General features: G+C 46.9%; 4 protein-coding genes across 7 annotated transcripts in view; 3 read left to right on the top strand and 1 right to left on the bottom strand.

Moving 5' to 3' along the window:
* Positions 1–232: 232 nt before the first annotated feature.
* mutyh (mutY DNA glycosylase) lies at positions 233–8132 on the top strand. The gene is made up of 26 exons (XM_037469131.2): positions 233–520; positions 736–804; positions 881–1047; positions 1354–1550; positions 1733–1817; positions 1992–2102; positions 2187–2259; positions 2409–2538; positions 2621–2698; positions 2807–2888; positions 3509–3661; positions 3825–3958; positions 4611–4650; positions 4727–4800; positions 4897–4938; positions 5024–5095; positions 5189–5302; positions 5401–5498; positions 5909–6053; positions 6172–6247; positions 6335–6541; positions 6679–6824; positions 6923–7072; positions 7147–7197; positions 7289–7847; positions 8053–8132. Exons 1-25 carry the CDS (start codon positions 315–317, stop codon positions 7430–7432), a joined length of 2844 nt encoding a protein of 947 aa, XP_037325028.2. The 5' UTR covers positions 233–314; the 3' UTR covers positions 7433–7847; positions 8053–8132.
* elovl8b (ELOVL fatty acid elongase 8b) lies at positions 7906–11082 on the top strand. The gene is made up of 8 exons (XM_037469138.2): positions 7906–8132; positions 8229–8286; positions 8700–8887; positions 9004–9084; positions 9176–9232; positions 9320–9434; positions 9559–9686; positions 9797–11082. The coding sequence occupies exons 2-8, from the start codon at positions 8229–8231 to the stop codon at positions 9959–9961; spliced, it is 792 nt and encodes a 263-aa protein (XP_037325035.2). The 5' UTR covers positions 7906–8132; the 3' UTR covers positions 9962–11082.
* A 620-nt stretch (positions 11083–11702) lies between these two features.
* Positions 11703–15879, top strand: LOC119216379 (elongation of very long chain fatty acids protein 4-like). Of its 3 annotated transcripts, none has more exons than XM_037469136.2 (8): positions 11703–11988; positions 12140–12197; positions 12713–12900; positions 13002–13082; positions 13205–13261; positions 13359–13473; positions 15222–15349; positions 15449–15879. In XM_037469136.2, exons 2-8 carry the CDS (start codon positions 12140–12142, stop codon positions 15611–15613), a joined length of 792 nt encoding a protein of 263 aa, XP_037325033.1. In that variant the 5' UTR covers positions 11703–11988; the 3' UTR covers positions 15614–15879. The 3 variants fall into 3 exon arrangements, with proteins under 3 accessions (XP_037325033.1, XP_037325032.1, XP_037325034.1); XM_037469135.2 differs by having other exon boundaries at positions 11703–12027; XM_037469137.2 differs by having other exon boundaries at positions 11703–12055.
* Positions 15880–16176: 297 nt separating this feature from the next.
* LOC119216381 (zinc finger protein GLIS1) overlaps positions 16177–18123 on the bottom strand; it is a 56050-nt gene continuing 54103 nt past the window's right edge. Inside the window, exons 9-11 of one of the 2 annotated variants that reach the window (XM_062563284.1) lie at positions 17453–17592; positions 16581–16730; positions 16177–16493 (exon numbers count right to left, since the gene is read on the bottom strand). In XM_062563284.1, coding sequence (XP_062419268.1) covers positions 16345–16493; positions 16581–16730; positions 17453–17592 — 439 coding nt within the window. In that variant the 3' untranslated portion in view covers positions 16177–16344. The remainder of the gene's footprint in view (positions 16494–16580; positions 16731–17452; positions 17593–18123) is intronic. The other variant, XM_062563285.1, reaches the window with a different exon arrangement.

The raw sequence follows: 18123 nt of genomic DNA, 5'->3' as shown, positions 1-18123 counted from the left end.
TGCGCGTGCGCAACGGACAGTACGGTAAGAGTACGAACTGACTTCAAAATAAGAGCCCGAGTTCCGGTAAACTTTTTTAAAGGAAAAATGTAATTCTAATTGTTTGAATACGTACTCAAATATATTGATAAAGAATAGATGCAATACACATAATAGTATGATTTAAAAATGACAAAAACAACATCAAATTCCGAAATGTCCATTTAGGGTACCCATGCGGACATTGTGAGTGCGTTGCTTAGCAACCGTTAACTAGTTGCTGTAAACGAAGCTGAGGGGGGAAGAAGCTACGCAGCAGGACGGGAAGAGACACGATGTCAGCACAGAAAGAGCCGGCGAACATCGGCCGAGTGCTGAGTTTCCTTCGAGAGTGGGACCGCGGTGACAGGACGGTCCGCGGCCGCATGTTGAACACCTTCCTGACTCAAAACTCGGGCAGGACGTCTCACGAGCTGGAGCTGGAGTTCGCGCAGGTGGCCAGCCTGTTCCTGGCTCGACTCACCACCTGGATGAAACTCACGTATCCTCGTTCCAGCAGAGAAGTTCAATACATTTGGAAGGAATGATCACTAGCACGTGCAAGTTGGAATTCACGTGTGTTTATTCTGCACACTGACTAAATATCTACATTTTTTTAAAATTAATTTTCTTATTCATAAATTTTGTACACACAGTGTATTGTATTGTATATACTTCCTGTATACATAGAGATCCAGTCCTTAAAATAGTATTCAGATACATGTTTGGAACGTTCTTGGGAAAACAACTTAAAGCGATTGGGATTTTCCTCTCCGCATCGAGCCAGTGAGTGGAATGAAACCCATGACGTCTGTCGAGAGACTGTACATCCGGCAGATTTGTTCTTTGACCCACTTTTTAGTGATCAGTACCTGGTGGAGTTCCTGGAGGATGGAGGTGTTCTCACGCTCCTCGACATCTTGGGCCACCCTCGGAGCAAAGAGGAGGAGAAGAGGGAGGCCCTTCGCCTTCTGCTCACCGTGTCAAACGCTGGTCGCAAGTACAAAGAGATTATCTGCGAAAGCCATGGTAAATTTTTTTTTTCTTTTATTGCATTTTCTCGTTCAAATAACAAAGGACTTAACAACAAAAATTTACACACACAAGAATAAAATAACATGTGTGAGTTTACACATTTTAGGCTTACATTTTCCATTCTCACATGCTACAGTTCACATTTCATTCTGGGTTTTGCCGAAATCCACATTTCCCCATATGATACAACAGTAGCTGTTGTTGTTTTTATGTTTATACCTAAAATGCAGATGAAATAAGTATTTTACCAATACCAACATATCAGCTTAGCCCTTTATTTTTTGGGTCCCATTCTCACAGGTGTGACAGGTATAGCAGAGTGCCTGGCTAAGTCCAATACAGATGAAACCCAAGAGACGGCGGGTGTCCTGCTGGAGTCCATCTCCCATGGAAACCCCAAATATCAAAACCAGATCTACAAAGGTCTGATTGCTCTCATGACTTGTACCTCCCCCAAAGCCCAGCAGCTGGCCCTGCACAACTTACACGCTCTCCAGGTAAAGCAGGAGAGGGCACACATGTGAAGGCCACGTATTAATGGAAACCGGTCATTTTAATGTTCCCGCGGCATTCAGGAGCCTCGTTCTAGCACTTTGATACAATAGATCATTTGGAAATTTTTTAAATATTTAACATATCTGTCGAAATATAAGAGTTCTCCAGCTACCCTCTCTCACAGTGCAAAATGAAAACAGCCCATTGCAGCATTGTGGAACCTCTGCTGAACATGCTAAGGTCCCTGCACCTGGAGGTTCAGGATGAAGGTAGGCTGGGAATACATGGTGGTAAACCTTTCAGGTTGATTATTACTTTTATTTTATTCAATTATTGCTTGAAAATGACCCGCAATTGTGGCATTGAGGCAAATGTACTATCATGCCATGCATAAGCACCTTTTCATATTTTGTCTAACACTCTTCTCTCCATGTCTGTGGCAGCTATACGTTTGATCTTGGACCTCAAGTGTTATGATGTGAGGCCGCTGCTGCTCAATGGACTGGTGACTCGGCTGGGGCCTACAAAAGAGGAAGTGCAGCACCATATGGAAGGTATACTTTAACCCCCTCTCCCTCCCCCCATTCAATGTGCTGCCATTCAGCATTATATCCTCTTAATTCATACAATCCAATCAGAATCTGAGATGATCAAGATGACTGGAACTTTGCCTGTGTTCGTGCAACAAGCTGCCGCGGCTAAAGCCATACGGTGAGTCATGTTCGTCCGTTATAACTACACATAAAATGAATGATATGTTACACATCAAAATCAAATAGCATTAATGATCTCACTGTATTATTTCTTCAGCGGTTGTCATACACTAAGGATGCATTTATGTGGTGCTGAATGTGTTGAAGCTTGCTGGCCAAAGACAGTGACGAGCTTTCGCGTGAGCTTCTCTCTCTTGGAGTGATCCAACGTCTTCTGTACACAATGGGAAACAGAGAGCACGCTGATGCTCAGATACAAGCCAGTCTGGCTTTAGAGGTAGGCTACTTTCAGACACCGCACACATCCACACGCACACACAGAGACACACACTTTCATGCATTCTCTCATCTCCTTGCAGCACTTTATCAGCTCATACCCGGTCATTGAGGAACATGTGCAGAGAGGCATCGGCAGCACACTGTTTGAGGCCTTCATGGTGAGCTTTAACCACGTGCTAAATGCTGCAATAGCGTCAGTTTTTCAGGTCAATGGGAAAACCTCTAGGAGACCACACTAACAGATCTAATCCCCTTTTTTTCTACAGCACCAAACTGACACTTTGTACATGAATATGAATGAAAGCCAAGCAGAAATCCTGCTCACAAACAAGGTCCACATAACTGAAGGTAATGCGTGTGATTTGTTCATTAAGGCCAGTCAAACGTTGTTTTTCATCGGTTGCCTGTTTCATATGAGAATCATTGTTTGTTTGTTTTTTCTTTGAATTCCAGTTTGAGACGGTGACAACTCTGAAAGACTGACAAGAAGGAAAAACTCTATTTTATTGATGCAAATAAAAACAAATTATTTTTTCAAAGATTCTTGAAATTGTTGAATATGCTGTCTAGCTTTGTTACATTCTGTGTTTTTTTAGATGTGATTTATTTGGACTTTACATGTTATCTCATTTAGAATAAATACCTCTGTCTCTGTCTATTTGCCCATTTATAGTACAGTTTTATATTATTATATATAAATATTATAATGATTATTATTATTTCCCACTTTTTATGACAACGTACTTTACTTTATTTGTAATACGCACTAATAAAATAACTCTAATCCAGTATAATGATAATCAAATGACACTATCGCGCAGAACGCCTTTACATATTTCTTAGTTCGACCCTCACACCGGAGATGACGTAGAATGTTCTTCCGCCGTGTCCTCTCAGCTGATTGGACGAACAGCCACCGCTGCGTCATCGACGTGGCGGGAGGAGAAATGATTCCGTGAAGTAAACAGTCGTGCTGGCGCTGTTTAGCGAGAAATTAAACAAGCCACGTTTGACAATGAGCAGGTTGCGTTCTGCGGCGCGTAACGGACTGAGAGCCGGAGAGGAGGCGTCAAAAGCCGCCGAGCCAAAGCGGAACAGGTCCAATAAGGCTGCGAAAGAAGGCACGTTCCAGGTTTATGTCGTTTAACTGCAAAATATTTTAGGAAACAGTCGGATAAAATAAAACCTAATGAGATACTATCAGTGGCATGTGTTTCTATTTCAATTTGAAAAAGTTTGAGAACGTTGTTCTATTCAGTCATTTGTTTTTTTCCTGTCTTCTAGAAGAACCCCTGAACGCCTCCTCGCCGTCGTGCTCGCGCCACTCCTTCCATCCCCCGGCAGATGTTGAGCTGCTGCGCTCTCAGCTGCTCCGCTGGTACGACAACAACAAGAGGGAACTTCCCTGGAGGACGCTGGTAAAGAAGAACAACATTTTTCCCACTGGTTTCAACAAGAAAGTTCGTCTTTTTGAGCCCCCATATTTGGGTTTTAGACACCAGTTTTAATTGTGCACCATTATGAAAGTGCAGCAGGTGTTGATGAAACTGTGGTGGGATTTTTGTCTGTTTTTCTATTTCGATTTTAAATATCATCACTATACAAATACTAAAAGTTGTATACAAGTAAAAAAGGATTACAAAGAAACAGTAAATTCAACATATTTATATTTTCTGTAAGAGTATATCTGAACCCTTAGGTTTGCTTATGTAAGTTTAGATGTGTAAGAGGTACTTATTTATAGAGCTGGTGTACTCTACATTCATCAAAACCTTCAGTTTGGGAAAACAACCCAGAATTTAGAAAAGCAAAAATATCCCTCTTCAAGTCTTTCCTTTTTCTTTCCATGGCTTTTTTTTCCAGACAATATTCACATCTAATTGTCAACTTAAATTATTTTACTTCAATGTGTAATTTTATGATGAGTGAATGATCAAATAAATCAATATGGTATTTGAAAATTCCCAATTGCAAAGTATAGCTTGATCGAGCTATACTGCCCTGCCTTTAATTATTTACATACCAAAACAATGCAGACTCCTTTAACTGCTCCGTGTGTTTCTTTTACAGGCCGTGACGGAGTCAGACCTCAACATCAGGACATACGCAGGTAAGAAGACGCTTCCACGCACTAAACGATCCCGACGCTTCTTATGAAACCGCTTTTCTCTTTTCTTTTTGTCTAGTCTGGGTTTCAGAAATCATGCTGCAACAGACCCAGGTTGCCACAGTAATAGACTATTACAACAAATGGATGAAGGTAGGCGTCTTTGTCCAATTACTCCGACTGGAGTCCTCGTGTGATACATTCACTGTAATCAACGGATCTAAACCCTTCCTTCCCTTTGTGTCCCAGCGGTGGCCCACGGTGCGCCATCTATCCGCTGCAACGCTGGAGGTGATGACTACGTCCATGGACGTGATGGTTTTTTTTCAATAGCATTGATTCCAATCTTAATTTATTGATTTTCACCCACGTGTAGGAAGTGAACCAGATGTGGGCGGGGCTTGGCTACTACTCCAGAGGGAGAAGACTGCATGAAGGGGCTCAAAAGGTATGTGTTGTTTATCTACAGAACAATTACGTAGTCCATTAACCCACATTGTGAAATATGGGAGCAGGTTGCTGTACATTTCGTCTGTCGCAGGTGGTGTCGCAGCTCAAGGGGCAGATGCCTCGCACGGTGGACGGCCTGCTCAAACAGCTGCCCGGAGTGGGACGCTACACAGCTGCAGCTGTGGGCTCTATTGCCCTCGGTCAGGTGTGTTTCCTATGGATGCACAGCGAGAACTCTTAGGCCCCCCCCCCCCCCCCCCCTCCACTCCCTCGTTGGTGACCTCAAGGATCTCTGTTGCCTAGGTTACCGGAGCGGTGGACGGCAACGTGGTCCGGGTGCTGTGTCGCCTGAGGGCCATCGGAGCCGACAGCACGAGCGCCGCAGTAACAGAGGCCCTCTGGTGAGACTCCACTTTTGCCGGCGCGATCCCAGCGGCTTTCTCCAGACGACTGTTGCTGTGATTTATTATTGCTCTGCAGGAAAACATCTGTCCCCGACGCTCAAACACACGTCGCTTTGATCGGCTCTCATAAACACACTCTGATCGGGTCGGAGTTGGGTCTGGAAAGGGCAGCTTTGTTGAGTCTACACAAAGTCATGAGTCATGTTTGTTCAGATGATTCCTGGCAACAGATTTGAGCTTTTATTTAGATATAAAATAAGAAAAATGAATTTGAGTCAAATTATGATCTTTGATATTAAAATCCGCTTTTTATGTGAAACTTCGAGTCGGTATTTGTAAATTGTATTGGAGCGATGAATTGCTAATGCAAATGCGCTTTTTTTTCTTCTTTTTTTTCTCTATTTCAGGAGACTCGCCAACACGCTGGTGGACCCCGAGAGGCCCGGAGACTTTAACCAAGCCGTGATGGAGCTGGGAGCCCGGGTGTGTTCCCCTAGAGGCCCTGTGTGCAGCCAATGTCCCGTGCAGTCTCACTGCCACGCCTTCCGCACGGTGAGCTCCTACGGTTTGAGTGCTCCGGTACATTATTAATGCTTTGAATCGTATGGGAAAACGTTTGGGATTCGTCCCAAGTCCCCGTGCACGTGACACAGTGTGTTTGAATGTGCAGGTTCAGGGGAAGAGGGGGGGGACCCCCGGGAAGCCGGACAGGAAGCCGTCCACGCTGCCCGATATAGAAGACTGCGGTAAGCACCAGGACTTCTCATCTCTTAAGTCAAGGCCCCCCCCCCCCCCCCAACACTAAATTTAACGTACCTCCTCCTCTCGCTCAGTGAGCAGCGAGGCGTGTCCGCTGTGTCCCTCGGAGCCCTGGGACGAGGCGCTGGGGGTTCAGAACTTCCCGAGGAAGCCGCCGAAGAAGCCGCCCCGCGTGGAGCGAACTCTGACCTGTGTGGTGACGAGGCCTGGTGGTGGTGGTGGTGGTGGTGGTGGGGAGGAGGGAGGGGACGAGTACCTGCTCACGCGGAGGCCAAGCACAGGTCAGTCAGTCGGTCGGTCGGTCGGTGTCCCGCCGCTGGTGGTCGCTACTCGGCAGAACGTAGAGTTAAAGGAATTTAATACCTAAACTTAAACGTACAATTAACACGTGTTGGGATTGGATCCTTTCATCAAACAGGTCTGCTGGCAGGCTTGTGGGAGTTTCCGAGTCTCCTGCAGGGGGAGAAGAGCTCCTCGTCGAAGGACAAGGCGGCTCTGTGCGCTCGGGTCAGCGGGCTGCTGGCAGGCGATCTGACGGAGAGCCTCTTCCGGTACGCGGGGGAGGTGAGCTCGAGGTCCCTCCCCCCGCCCCCCCCCCCCCCCCCCCAACCCGACGCCTCTGTCGCGTCCCTTCTGCGCTGACGGATTGCTCGATTTTTCAGGTGGTTCACGTCTTCTCCCACATCCGCCAGACGTACGTGGTTCACAGCGTGCGCCTGAGGGACGCCGGCGCACAAACGCCGAGTAAAAAGGCCCAGTGGCTCACCAGGTCGGCCCTTCAGGAAGCCGCCGTGTCCACGGGAGTGAAGAAGGTAAAACATTTTAAATTGTTGGCGTGACGTAAAGGGGCCGAATAAATGACATCGATTTGTTGATTCTCCTGCAGATTTTGGAGCTTTGCGACTCTGTGGACGGTCAAAAGGAGCAAAGCTGCAGCGTAAGCACACGTGGGTCTCTGTGTTTGTGTAATAAAAAGCAGATTCCACCCTTTTTTTTTTAAATCACTTGTCTCTTCTCGTCTCAACTAGGGCGGGAAAAGGCAGAATTGCACCGGCACGAAGAAGAAAAAGAACCAACGGGCCTCCAAAAAACCCAAACTGAGTGCGTCTGACAGCGGCCGCAGACAGGTCTCCCTCAGCGCCTTCTTCAGCCACGTGAAGCAGGAATCTTAATATTATAAGCATCACGTGTCGATCAGCTGTGTAATTACATTTCTAGTGCGCTCTTTTCACCACTACATCATGACTGGTCGGCGTGTTTTACCAGCAGTGTTTATACATGTTTATTAAATAGGATGTTTTTTTTATTTCGCCATGAACTTTTGTGACAACAAAGCAAGAAACACAAGAAAAAGACTCTGTATGAACTGATGTTCATTTATTGCGTTATTGTGGATATACGACAACATTTCGTTGATATATGTATGATATGTATTGTATCTGTGTAAAAAAAAAAAAGAAAGTCGCTCCCCTTATGGCGGGAAAAACCGCGCGCCCTGCTGCGCTGAACACGTGACGTGCAACTGATCCCATCTCAGAAGGACGTGCCGGAGGAGACGTGGAGTAATCTGAGACGTGGAGTATTTGGGTACGTGGAGTAATTTGCACGCGCGATTCGGATCTTCTCTCTTAACGACTAAATGACGCATTGTGTGCATTTCTTTTCTTTTCTTTTCTTGTTTTGTTCGGTCTCCTGAGGAGGAGTTTCTGGTCCAGCTGGTTGCTCCGGTCCGTCGTCGTCATTCATTCATTCGTGGCTTTTGGTTTGAACTTTGCTGCCACTTTATCGCCAGATAACGTCATCCAAACGTCGTCCAAAGGTCGCCCGGCTCAATCCCGCGGGGGTTCGCCGCTGAAAACCGCCGGCTGCGAGGTGCGCATCGCCGGCTGCACTGTTCCGTGTGTTTAATGGCTTTCTCTCCCCCCCCCCCTTTTCTTCTTGCTCCATGAACTCTCGTTGTGTTTTCAGATGGACTCTGCGTGGACACGTGTCCTCTCTGTGCACCAGGGGATGGTGGACAACGGAGGTGAGGCCATGTTTCCCAAATAAACCTGTTAACGTCGCTGCGTTTTGCAGTAAACCATAAAATATGTAGGTTATTATTCGAAGGAACCCCCGATGTGTGTGTGTGTGTGGGGGGGGGGGGGGGGGCAGATGTGCTGCTCGGCTTGTCTTCACAATGACTGCTCTGTGGCTCGTCACGTGATATGTCGCCAGGCCACTTTTTTTCTTTTCTTTTTTTTTGGTGGTGGTGGGGGGGGGGCAGGACCTGCGTTTCTCCCCTCAAACTGTTGAACTTCTTACCTTTACAAAACTGAACAAACAGGTTAACGACGAAAAAAAAGAAGAAAAAAAAACGTGCACTCCGGGCCGTGGGCCGCGAAATGCGTGCGTAAACGTGCTAAATCCCTGACACAAAGCCCCTTGTGGCGTCTGCAGACAAGCGGACGGACCCGTGGCTGCTGGTCTACTCCCCCGTCCCAGTGGCGCTCATCTTCCTGGCGTACCTCTTCGTGGTCTGGGCCGGCCCCCGTCTGATGAAACACAGGGAGCCCTTTGACCTCAAAGGCGTCCTGGTCCTTTACAACTTCGCCATGGTGGGCCTGTCGGCCTACATGTTCTACGAGGTGTCCGTTCTGTTTAAGTCAAATAATCGAGACCAATCGTGCGTTTCACGGATTGTGATCTGCGTTTTTTTATGTTAGTTCTGTTGTGTACGAATAATTGTGATGTTTGGTACCAGTTCCTGGTGACGTCCTGGCTCTCCAGCTACAGCCTGCTGTGCCAGCCCGTGGACTACAGCACCGAGCCGCTGCCTCTGAGGGTGAACGAGCCGCGCGGGTCCAACGTAAAAAAAACCCAAACAATCCGCTGAAACAACATGCAACTAAACTCGCATTTCAACCTTCCTCCAGATGGCCAACGTCTGCTGGTGGTTCTTCTTCTCCAAGGTCATCGAGCTCGCCGACACGGTGCGTGACTGTCGAAAGGTCGGTAGCCTCCGTGGGAACTCGGGAAGGCGGAGGTTAAACCTGTAAGCGGCTCTCCTCTGCTCCCAGGTGTTCTTCATCCTGAGGAAGAAGAACAACCAGCTGACCTTCCTCCACGTCTACCACCACGGCACCATGATCTTCAACTGGTGGGCGGGCGTCAAGTACTTGGCCGGCGGACAGTGTAAGTCGACTGATTGAAGCTCTACTGTGCTCATTTACTACTAGTAGGGGGGGGGGGGGTGGGGGTTATTTATTTTTTTATTACTTACATAAGTCATTGTCTCATTCACGGCCGTTTCCTGCAGCGTTCTTCATCGGCCTGGTCAACACGCTGGTCCACACCGTGATGTACTCGTACTACGGCCTGGCGGCGCTCGGCCCCCACATGCAGAGGTACCTGTGGTGGAAGAGGTACCTCACCTCTCTGCAGCTGGTGAGCGAAGAATCCAAGACCCCCCCCCCCCCACATACAATATATATATATATACATAAATATATATGCACGGTACACCCATCTGAACTGCTCCCCTCCCCCCCTCCCAGCTGCAGTTCCTGCTGTTCCTCCTGCACACCGGCTACAACCTGTTCACCGAGTGCGACTTCCCCGACTCCATGAACGCGGTGGTGTTCGGTTACTGCGTCACGCTCATCGTCCTCTTCAGTAACTTCTATTTTCAGAGCTACCTCAACAAGAGGAAGCAGAAATAAGGCCGTATAGCGGCGTACCAGCCCCCCCCCCTCCCCCTCGTTTGTTACGTCTGCAGTAGCCAGTGGTGTCCACCGGGGGCGTGGTGCTTTTCTTCTGCATCGCGGAAGGAGAGATGCTTTCGTACGGTTCAGATCCGCCAGTCAAACCCCCCCCCCCTCCCCCCCTGCATGGGATGCGAGTGGAATGTCTAGAGGAACAAGGAGAAGTATGTGTCTGGGCCGCTGAGAGTGCGAAGTCGTGACCAGCGACAATAATTTAAATTCCTGAGCGAGAATGTTCCTCCGCAATTTTCTGTAGTGCTCACAGTAATATTTTAATTCTTAAAGTGCAATGACGTGGCTCATCGCATGATGCAGTTAAGCTGCAATATGTCTAATAATTAGTTCTGGATTACTCGTCTAGTGTTATTGTTGCGAGATATAATACTAGGTCAACAACCTGCAAATATGGGCTGTAAAACCACCTTAAAAGGCACATACTATGCTGGAAAATATAAATGTATTCAGAGAAAAAATCATTCCTTTATGGCATTATGTTTTTGAGCCTTTATCCATTTCCCAGGTTCATTTTTTTTGTGGTCAAGCTCAAATGCGTTTGGAGGAAGTGGTTGAGCTCCTCATTCAGAAAGAGCAACGAGCAGTTGTGTAACAGGAATCCACTCACTCACTCGATGCAAGACACTGAATAACCTGCGTGTGCACGAGATGTTAATCTGAGGTTAGAAGCGGGTTAACCTGCAGCACCAGGAGAGGAGTTCCTCCCCCCCCTGATGTCACACCGCAGTCGAGAGTTAATCGTTCTGTGGGCTGAGTTGTGTTTTCAGAAGACGGGAAGCTGCAGTCGTTGGGTTCGTTCCAGAGTGAAGTGGCAGGACCTGAAGCAGATTGCTTGGATGTGCCTTTAAGGGGTTCTTATTCAATTAGTTGTGTAGTTTAATTTTAGTTGACCTCATTGTACATTTTCGGTTTAATTTCTACATTGTGACTGTAAGATGTTTTTACAAGCTGTGGGATAATTGTCGTGCGTAATACCTCAATAAAAATGTGATGTTATAGTGGACAAAGTCCAGAGTGTAACTTTGGCACCAGAACAATCATCATGATTAAAGCCAGTTATTTGAGGTGTCGTCTTTGCTTATTATGGACAAAGGGACATTTTCTCTATAATTTGGTAAGAGATAAGGGTCAAAGTAAAGGTTCTCAAAACTCCCTGACTGACATATGAAATAATGTCACAGTCTAATACGATTAAAAGTACTGCATTTAAAATTAAATTGAAATAAACGAGTATAAGCTTCTCTGCCGAAAATAAAATGACTCCTTTCAGACTGATAACTATATATAAATAATTTTAAATTTTAAATAATTTTAGATCAAATAAAGCAACATGTAGCAGCTGCAGGGGACGAATTAGTTGTTAATAGTAGTTAAATTCAGTGGTTTATCTGCCTGTCCCTTCTTCAGAGAAGAGAGTGATTTTACTAAATGATTAAATGGGCAGATAGACATGGAATAATTAGCTCAAACAGAGACAGTGCAATTGCTGATTTAATGAAATTGCACTTTCTCGTTACTTTCTCTCTCTTGAGCTTTTTATCCTTGCGGTTGAAATGCACTCAGCTAAAAATCACGTGATGTGATTGGAAGTCGGTGACGTCGTGGCGGGAAACAGCGCCCCCCTCCGGCCGCCGCGCGCAACAACACGCTGATCCTGTCAAACACCCCCCGCCCCCCCCCGCCCAAAAAAAAGAAAAAAAAAATCCAAAACGCACAAGTGAAGACAAACAGGAAGTGATTGAAATCAGTTGTCAGTACTTTCTTCTCCGCTCTCTTTTCAAAGTTCACCGCATGGGAGACAACTCGCCGTCGAAGCTCCGCACGCGCCGCCGCCGTTCCTCGCTTTACTGACTTTTGAATCCAGTCGCTCGGGCTCCGCGTCTCTCTCCGAACGCCCTTCATTCATTCATCGACATCACAAGAAGAAAAAAAAAAAGAAAAAAAAAACCGAGAGGCTCCGACACCGCAAGGTGAATTCAGGCGAACAGGCTCCAGCGAGGGAAACGACGGTGAGTAGCCGCGTTAAAACCTTTAAATGTTTGTTTTGACGTTTGTTTTGTTTGTTGTTTGTTATTTGTTTGCCTCCTTCTGCTTCCTCGTTGACTTTCTTGACGTTTCCAGATGGCTTCTGCGTGGCAAAGCGTCGTCTCCGTGCACCAGACTTTAGTGGAAAGCGGAGGTACGGTGATGATTATTATTATTTTTTTTAACTTTCTGCTCTGAACAACAAGCCTTGTTGTGTGTGTGTGTCCGTTTGTGTGTGTGGGAGATGCAGATGTGCTCCACGTCTCGACAATGACTGCTTTGTGGGCCACTTCCATGTTGGGCCACCATGACACTTAACAAAAAAAATGCTATTCTGTTGTAAAGGAGAGGGAAGCTTTCATTGTGAGACCAAAAAAAACCCACAAAAAAAAAGGTTTTTATTTTTTCTTCCTCTCGAATGCTCACACGTTGCGTTGTGGACCTGGTTTGGACTCCCAGTGCTCTACCGGTAACCTCAGCTGAACTGGGAACCTGAACGACTTCCTGCCCAGACTGGGGGGAAAAAAATAAAAGTGACACAAGCTCTACTGGGACAAACTGTAGTGTTCCTGCCATGTGTGTGTGTGTGTGTGTGTGTGTGTGTGTGTGTGTGTGTGTGTGCGTAAACGTGCTAAATCCCTGACACAAAGCCCCTTGTGGCGTCTGCAGACAAGCGGACGGACCAGTGGCTGCTTGTCTACTCCCCCGTCCCAGTGGCGCTCATCTTCCTGGCGTACCTCTTCGTGGTCTGGGCCGGCCCCCGTCTGATGAAACACAGGGAGCCCTTTGACCTCAAAGGCGTCCTGGTCCTTTACAACTTCGCCATGGTGGGCCTGTCGGCCTACATGTTCTACGAGGTGCTTCCTTCTTCCTGTGGGGTTTGTTTCATTGGAGAAGCAAGCGGATCGTTTCTTACGGTGCAAGTAACCTCGTTTTTTTTTTTTTTTTTTGGTACCAGATCCTGGTGACGGCCTGGCTCTCCAACTACAGCCTGCTGTGCCAGCCCGTGGACTACAGCACCAAGCCGCTGCCTCTGAGGGTGAACGAGCCGCACACAATCCATCCACACACTTAACAATAATCCGACATACAACGTGAACAACATGCAAAAAAAAAAAAAACCCAAACCCTCCCATTCCAACATGGTTTCCCTCCCTGCAGATGGCCAAGGCCTGCTGGTGGTTCTTCTTCTCCAAGATCATCGAGCTCGCCGACACGGTGCGTGACGTGTCGTCGTCACAGTGTGCACAGTTGAAGCAGTAACGTGACATCTTTTTTTTTTTTTACTATTAATTTGTTTTTTAAACCCTTGCAGATGTTCTTCATCCTGAGGAAGAAGAACAACCAGCTGACTTTCCTCCACGTCTACCACCACGGGCCCCTGATGTTCAACTGGTGGGCGGGCATCAAGTACGTGGCCGGCGGACAGTGTAAGTGAACAAGTGAAAGATCGTTTTTTTTTTTTTTTTTTCTTGGGGGGAAAAGCGCATTGATCGACACCTTGAAGCAGCTTTTAATGCGCTTGTGTGGAACAAATGGACTTTGGATTAATTGCCGCACGCATTAAGGAAGTTGGGGGGGGGGGGAAACACGAAGGCCGAAAGCTTTTCTTTATTGGCGTCCGTTGGCAGTTGTGGAATTATCGCTTGGACTTGTCCTTTCTATGGAACCCGCCCCTCGGTGTTCCTTCCCCTTCTAAACGCAACACACACACACACACACACACACACACACACACACACGCTAATTTGAATTAAACAAACGGCCGACCTCGAGGTCGCTCGGCCGTCGTTTTTCGTTGTCGGCGTTGGTGCAACAGCGGCCCAATTAAAGCGGCCCGTGGGAGCGACGCGTCCCGCCAACAAAAGCAACCTGTGCAACCTCTGTTGGGTTTTTGCGTCACCCGCCTGCTCGTGCTGTTCCCCGCACAGGTTCAAACACGCACGCCGGCTCCGTACCCAAATCCGCACACAACCAGCTCGTGACCTTTGTAACACTTTGATGCGACGGACTCGCTGAACTCCGTCTGTGAGGCTCAGCGAAATGTCCAAACAGATGTTTACAATCACACGTGACGACTTTTAAAGGTTTACTGGGTGTGAAATGTTGCAAGTTCAGCATTGGATCTTTTTACTGATGTTCTTTATGGCTTTCTGGAGCTTTTTTATGATTTTTTTTTTTTTTAACATAGTATTCTAATTTTATTGTAATACAATACTAAGACCATTTATGACATGCAATAATAATTTACATGATGGATGATATATTGTACAATATTTCTTTATGAAAGCTTTCAGAGGGTATTAACTTTATGACGAGCAATAGTACAGCTTTTATCTTTTGATCTTTCGTACATTTCTTTACCTGCTTTTTAGGAAAATACTTTTTTCATGACTAATTACTTTATGAAACACTACTATCCTTTTTAATGACCTAACATGCTACGTTCAATTTACGATCCAATGACTTTATTGAAAAACTTTGACCATTTATGACACATAACACTGACTTATTCATCCTTTTCATGAAAAACTATAATTTGTATTTTTTGACTGCTTACTGTACTGATTTCATTTTATATACTATGAGTTTTTAATGACAATACTTTTTAGTCTTCTAAAATAACTTGACATACTGAACCATGGTATTCTTGTATAAACGACTTTATTGTTATGACTTTTTTTCCGTACTGGGTCGCTTATGACAATCTAGGAATCTTCAATAGTGACTTTTTAATGATTTTTGATTTAAGGAAATAAGCGACTGTTTATACATCCATGACTCTTTATGGATTTGAAGATTTTCTTTGGTTGTGGGTAAAGTAAATAGACTTAATATATTCATCTCCCTATTTCTTTAAAGCTTCATGACACATTACTATGAATGACATACTAGGGCTTAGGTTTCATCTCTTTAAGGAATCTTTTTCATCGGCATGATGTTTTACGGCATTCCTGTCGTCATCTACCGAGAGATCTTGGACTCACCGGGTTTCTTTGTCCACAACACGCAGGCGGACGATATTCTGACACTTTTTACGATAATCTAAGCGATGACACAACTCACTTTGTTCTTCCACATACCTCCACAAAGTGCCACTGTTTTCTGTCAGTTTCATGACTCATTATAGACTTCCTCCTTTTAATAAGTGTCATTGTCTTCCCTTTACTTCCTGCAGCGTTTTTCATCTGCCTGGTGAACACCTTCATCCACCTGGTGATGTACTCGTACTACGGCCTGGCGGCGCTCGGCCCCCACATGCAGAAGTACCTGTGGTGGAAGCGGTACCTCACCTCTCTGCAGCTGGTGAGCGAAAGTGACCTGTTGAGATGACTCGTTGTGACGTAAACCGATCTTTAACTTCTCCACCCCCCCCCGCCCCCACCTCTCCTAATGACTTTCCAGGTGCAGCTTTGTCTGTTCCTGGTGCACTCCGGCTACAACCTGTTCACCGAGTGCGACTTCCCCGACTCCATGAACGCGGCGGTGTTCGGTTACTGCGTCGTGCTCGTCATCCTCTTCAGTAACTTCTATTACCAGAGCTACCTCAACAAGAAGAAGCAGAAATGAGTGTTGCCTGTTTGAGGGATTGTTTTTCCGTCTGCAGTACTTGGTCACGTCCACCAGGGGGAGCAACGCGCCCACAGTCTGGTGATGTGGACCATTTAAGTTCTCTCTGCATTTTCTGTTTTTTATATCAAGTGTCAAATGCATGGTTTAAAAAGACATGATCATTCAATTATTTATTTCTTAAATTGAGAAATGACAAATATTCAAATGATTGCTGTAAACAAACTGTACATTTTATACATAACAAAGTAAGGTTTTTTTTTTTTCTGCATTACTGCAGAATTAATGAGTTCACACCTCCAAGGAAACATCCCCTCAATAGAACAAAATATGGAAATAAAGAAACATTCCACTGCCAAAACACTGCAAAATTATATATTCTTTTCAACACTTCAGTCTAAAATAGATTGAAACATGTAAATTAAAAACGAGAAGGAAGGCATTTAATTTCCATTCACGAGTTGTGTGTTTGAAATGTATATATTAATGCTAAAAAAAAACCTGCATGTGTACATGAGTTCTGAGTTTAAGAAATAAAGTATATGGAACTTTTAAAAACCTCTAATAGAAATGGGCGTCCGCGTGACTTTCTTTGGACCGTTGGGACGTTGACGCAGAGCGCGTGAGGAACCTGCTTTTGTAAATGTTCCATCCCGCCGGTTTTTAACGTCCATCCGACATCCGAACGGGTCAGAGGGAGACGAGAGAGGGTGGTCTCTCGCTGAGGCGCCTCATGTCTCCGTGTACACGGACGGCACGTGGCTCAGGCCGCGCTCGAAGTTGCCCACCTGGAAGAAGATGCTCTCCTCCGGGCCGGGGAACTGGCAGCCGGCGCCGCCCTGAAGCTCCTGGGTCAGGTTGAAGCCTGGAACAGATGCGACTAAAAATGAAAAAAAGAGCAGTTTGTTTACAGAAATAAAACGCACACACACACAACCCGTAGATGGTCCTGGTGAAAAGCGCTCACCGGCGTTGGCGGCGGACATGTGGTAGCCGCTGTGCTGGTGGGGGGCGTAGGCGTGAGGGTCTCCTGGGATGTGGACGCCGCCGCCGGCCGCCTGCTCCATCCTGTACGAGTCTCCGAAGTGGAAGCAGCTCTGGAAGCTCCCCTGGTATTCTGGGAAAATGAGGGAAGACGTCTGAGCGCGAAGGAGGAGGAGAAACGGAGACTTGACGGAGTGTCTGAGCGTCCGCTCCATCCGGATGAAACTTGCACCAAGACAACGTTTCTGTTTTTGTGCGAACTGCTGCAGCCACATAGTGTGTAACGTTTTATCGCCATCGTCTCAGTTTGGACCACAAGACTCGCAAAATAATGGGTACGCAGCCTTTCCTGCGGCGCTGTTACGCAACCCCCCCTGCCCCCCCCGACCACAGCGCATTTAGCGAGATGTCCATGTGTAGATCTTTACAGGGAAAACAGTATTTAAGGCATTAGTGGAAAAGGCTGTGGAGTGACAGCTGAGTCTGCCATGTCGGGGGGGGGGGGAGAGACGCAGGAACACATGAGCCAGCAGTTTGTTGGGCTAATTCAGCTCAGGAAAAAGACTTCCGGCGTGTGGTTTCCTCCCCCCCCCCCCTCCCGTTACCCCCCACTCTGTCTCCACGACTCTAATCTCCCCGTGTCCTAAAAAATGCATCGACCGCTCTGCGAGGCGACTTTGAGACCTTTCATCTGGGTCTGCAGCGAGCGCCTGAAAAAGGGTGCACAATGGGCGCCGCAATGTGAACTCCCCCCCCCCCCTCACAGGAAGTCACACTGAGAGCCCCACCCAGGCCACCGGATCACCTGCAGCACGTCGAGTGGAAAGAACAAAGAGAGCCGTGAGTGGGCCTTACCGTCGGCAGCGGACTGATGGTGGTGATAGTGAGCGTAGGGCTTGTGGTGAGGGTGGACATGCTGTTTCTCCAGAGGAGGAGGAGGAGGAGGCGGCGTCCCTGTCCCCTTCATTCCTGGAGACATGAGGCCCCCTGACACCCTGGAGGAGACACAGGACACTGAAACCATGTCGATCCGATCGATCCTCTCTAGACCACCTTGATCGTTCCCCCCCCCCCCCCCCCCCCGAGCAAAGTGACGAGCTCTACCCGCTGACCACATGATGCCCGAGAAGGGGGGATAGGTGATCCACATGGGAACCAACGACCCCCCCCACCCCCCGATCCCACCCCCCCGACCTCACACACCCCGGCCATCAGGAAGCAAAGAGCCGAAAGCACGAAACCGTTGACATTGGTAGCTTTGGAGAAAAAAGGTTTCCTCATTGCCAATTCTTTTGGGTGGAAAAGATGATTTGAAACTGTTGCTCTGTTGTAAAAGTCTGTCATAAAAAAAAGAAATAGTAAAAGTATAGCAAAAATGTAATGTCGTATGGAGAGATAAAAAAATACACATAGGTTGTGTGTTTTTAATAAAATAATCTGTGAGCTGAAGAGACACAGCTGCGCTGGTCTTCATGCTAGAAGAGAGATATTGAATGTACTTGCAGCTTCATCAGGTCACGCTGATG

The sequence above is a fragment of the Pungitius pungitius genome, chromosome 7, assembly GCF_949316345.1.
Source record: "Pungitius pungitius chromosome 7, fPunPun2.1, whole genome shotgun sequence".
NCBI classification, from domain to species: domain Eukaryota; kingdom Metazoa; phylum Chordata; class Actinopteri; order Perciformes; family Gasterosteidae; genus Pungitius; species Pungitius pungitius.
Note: the sequence above shows the minus strand (reverse complement) of the source record. Positions and strands in the feature narration are given on the sequence as shown.

Coding starts and splice junctions, on each gene's coding strand:
- mutyh (XM_037469131.2), top strand. CDS start 315: ATGTCAGCACAGAAAGAGCCGGCGAACATCGGCCGAGTGCTGAGTTTC. Junction 2,260..2,408: donor GCCGCGGCTAAAGCCATACG/GTGAGTCATGTT, acceptor AATGTGTTGAAG/CTTGCTGGCCAAAGACAGTG. Junction 2,889..3,508: donor CAAGGTCCACATAACTGAAG/GTAATGCGTGTG, acceptor TGAAGTAAACAG/TCGTGCTGGCGCTGTTTAGC.
- elovl8b (XM_037469138.2), top strand. CDS start 8,229: ATGGACTCTGCGTGGACACGTGTCCTCTCTGTGCACCAGGGGATGGTG. Junction 9,233..9,319: donor TCATCGAGCTCGCCGACACG/GTGCGTGACTGT, acceptor CTCTGCTCCCAG/GTGTTCTTCATCCTGAGGAA. Junction 9,435..9,558: donor GTACTTGGCCGGCGGACAGT/GTAAGTCGACTG, acceptor CGTTTCCTGCAG/CGTTCTTCATCGGCCTGGTC.
- LOC119216379 (XM_037469136.2), top strand. CDS start 12,140: ATGGCTTCTGCGTGGCAAAGCGTCGTCTCCGTGCACCAGACTTTAGTG. Junction 13,083..13,204: donor CCAAGCCGCTGCCTCTGAGG/GTGAACGAGCCG, acceptor CCCTCCCTGCAG/ATGGCCAAGGCCTGCTGGTG. Junction 13,262..13,358: donor TCATCGAGCTCGCCGACACG/GTGCGTGACGTG, acceptor AAACCCTTGCAG/ATGTTCTTCATCCTGAGGAA.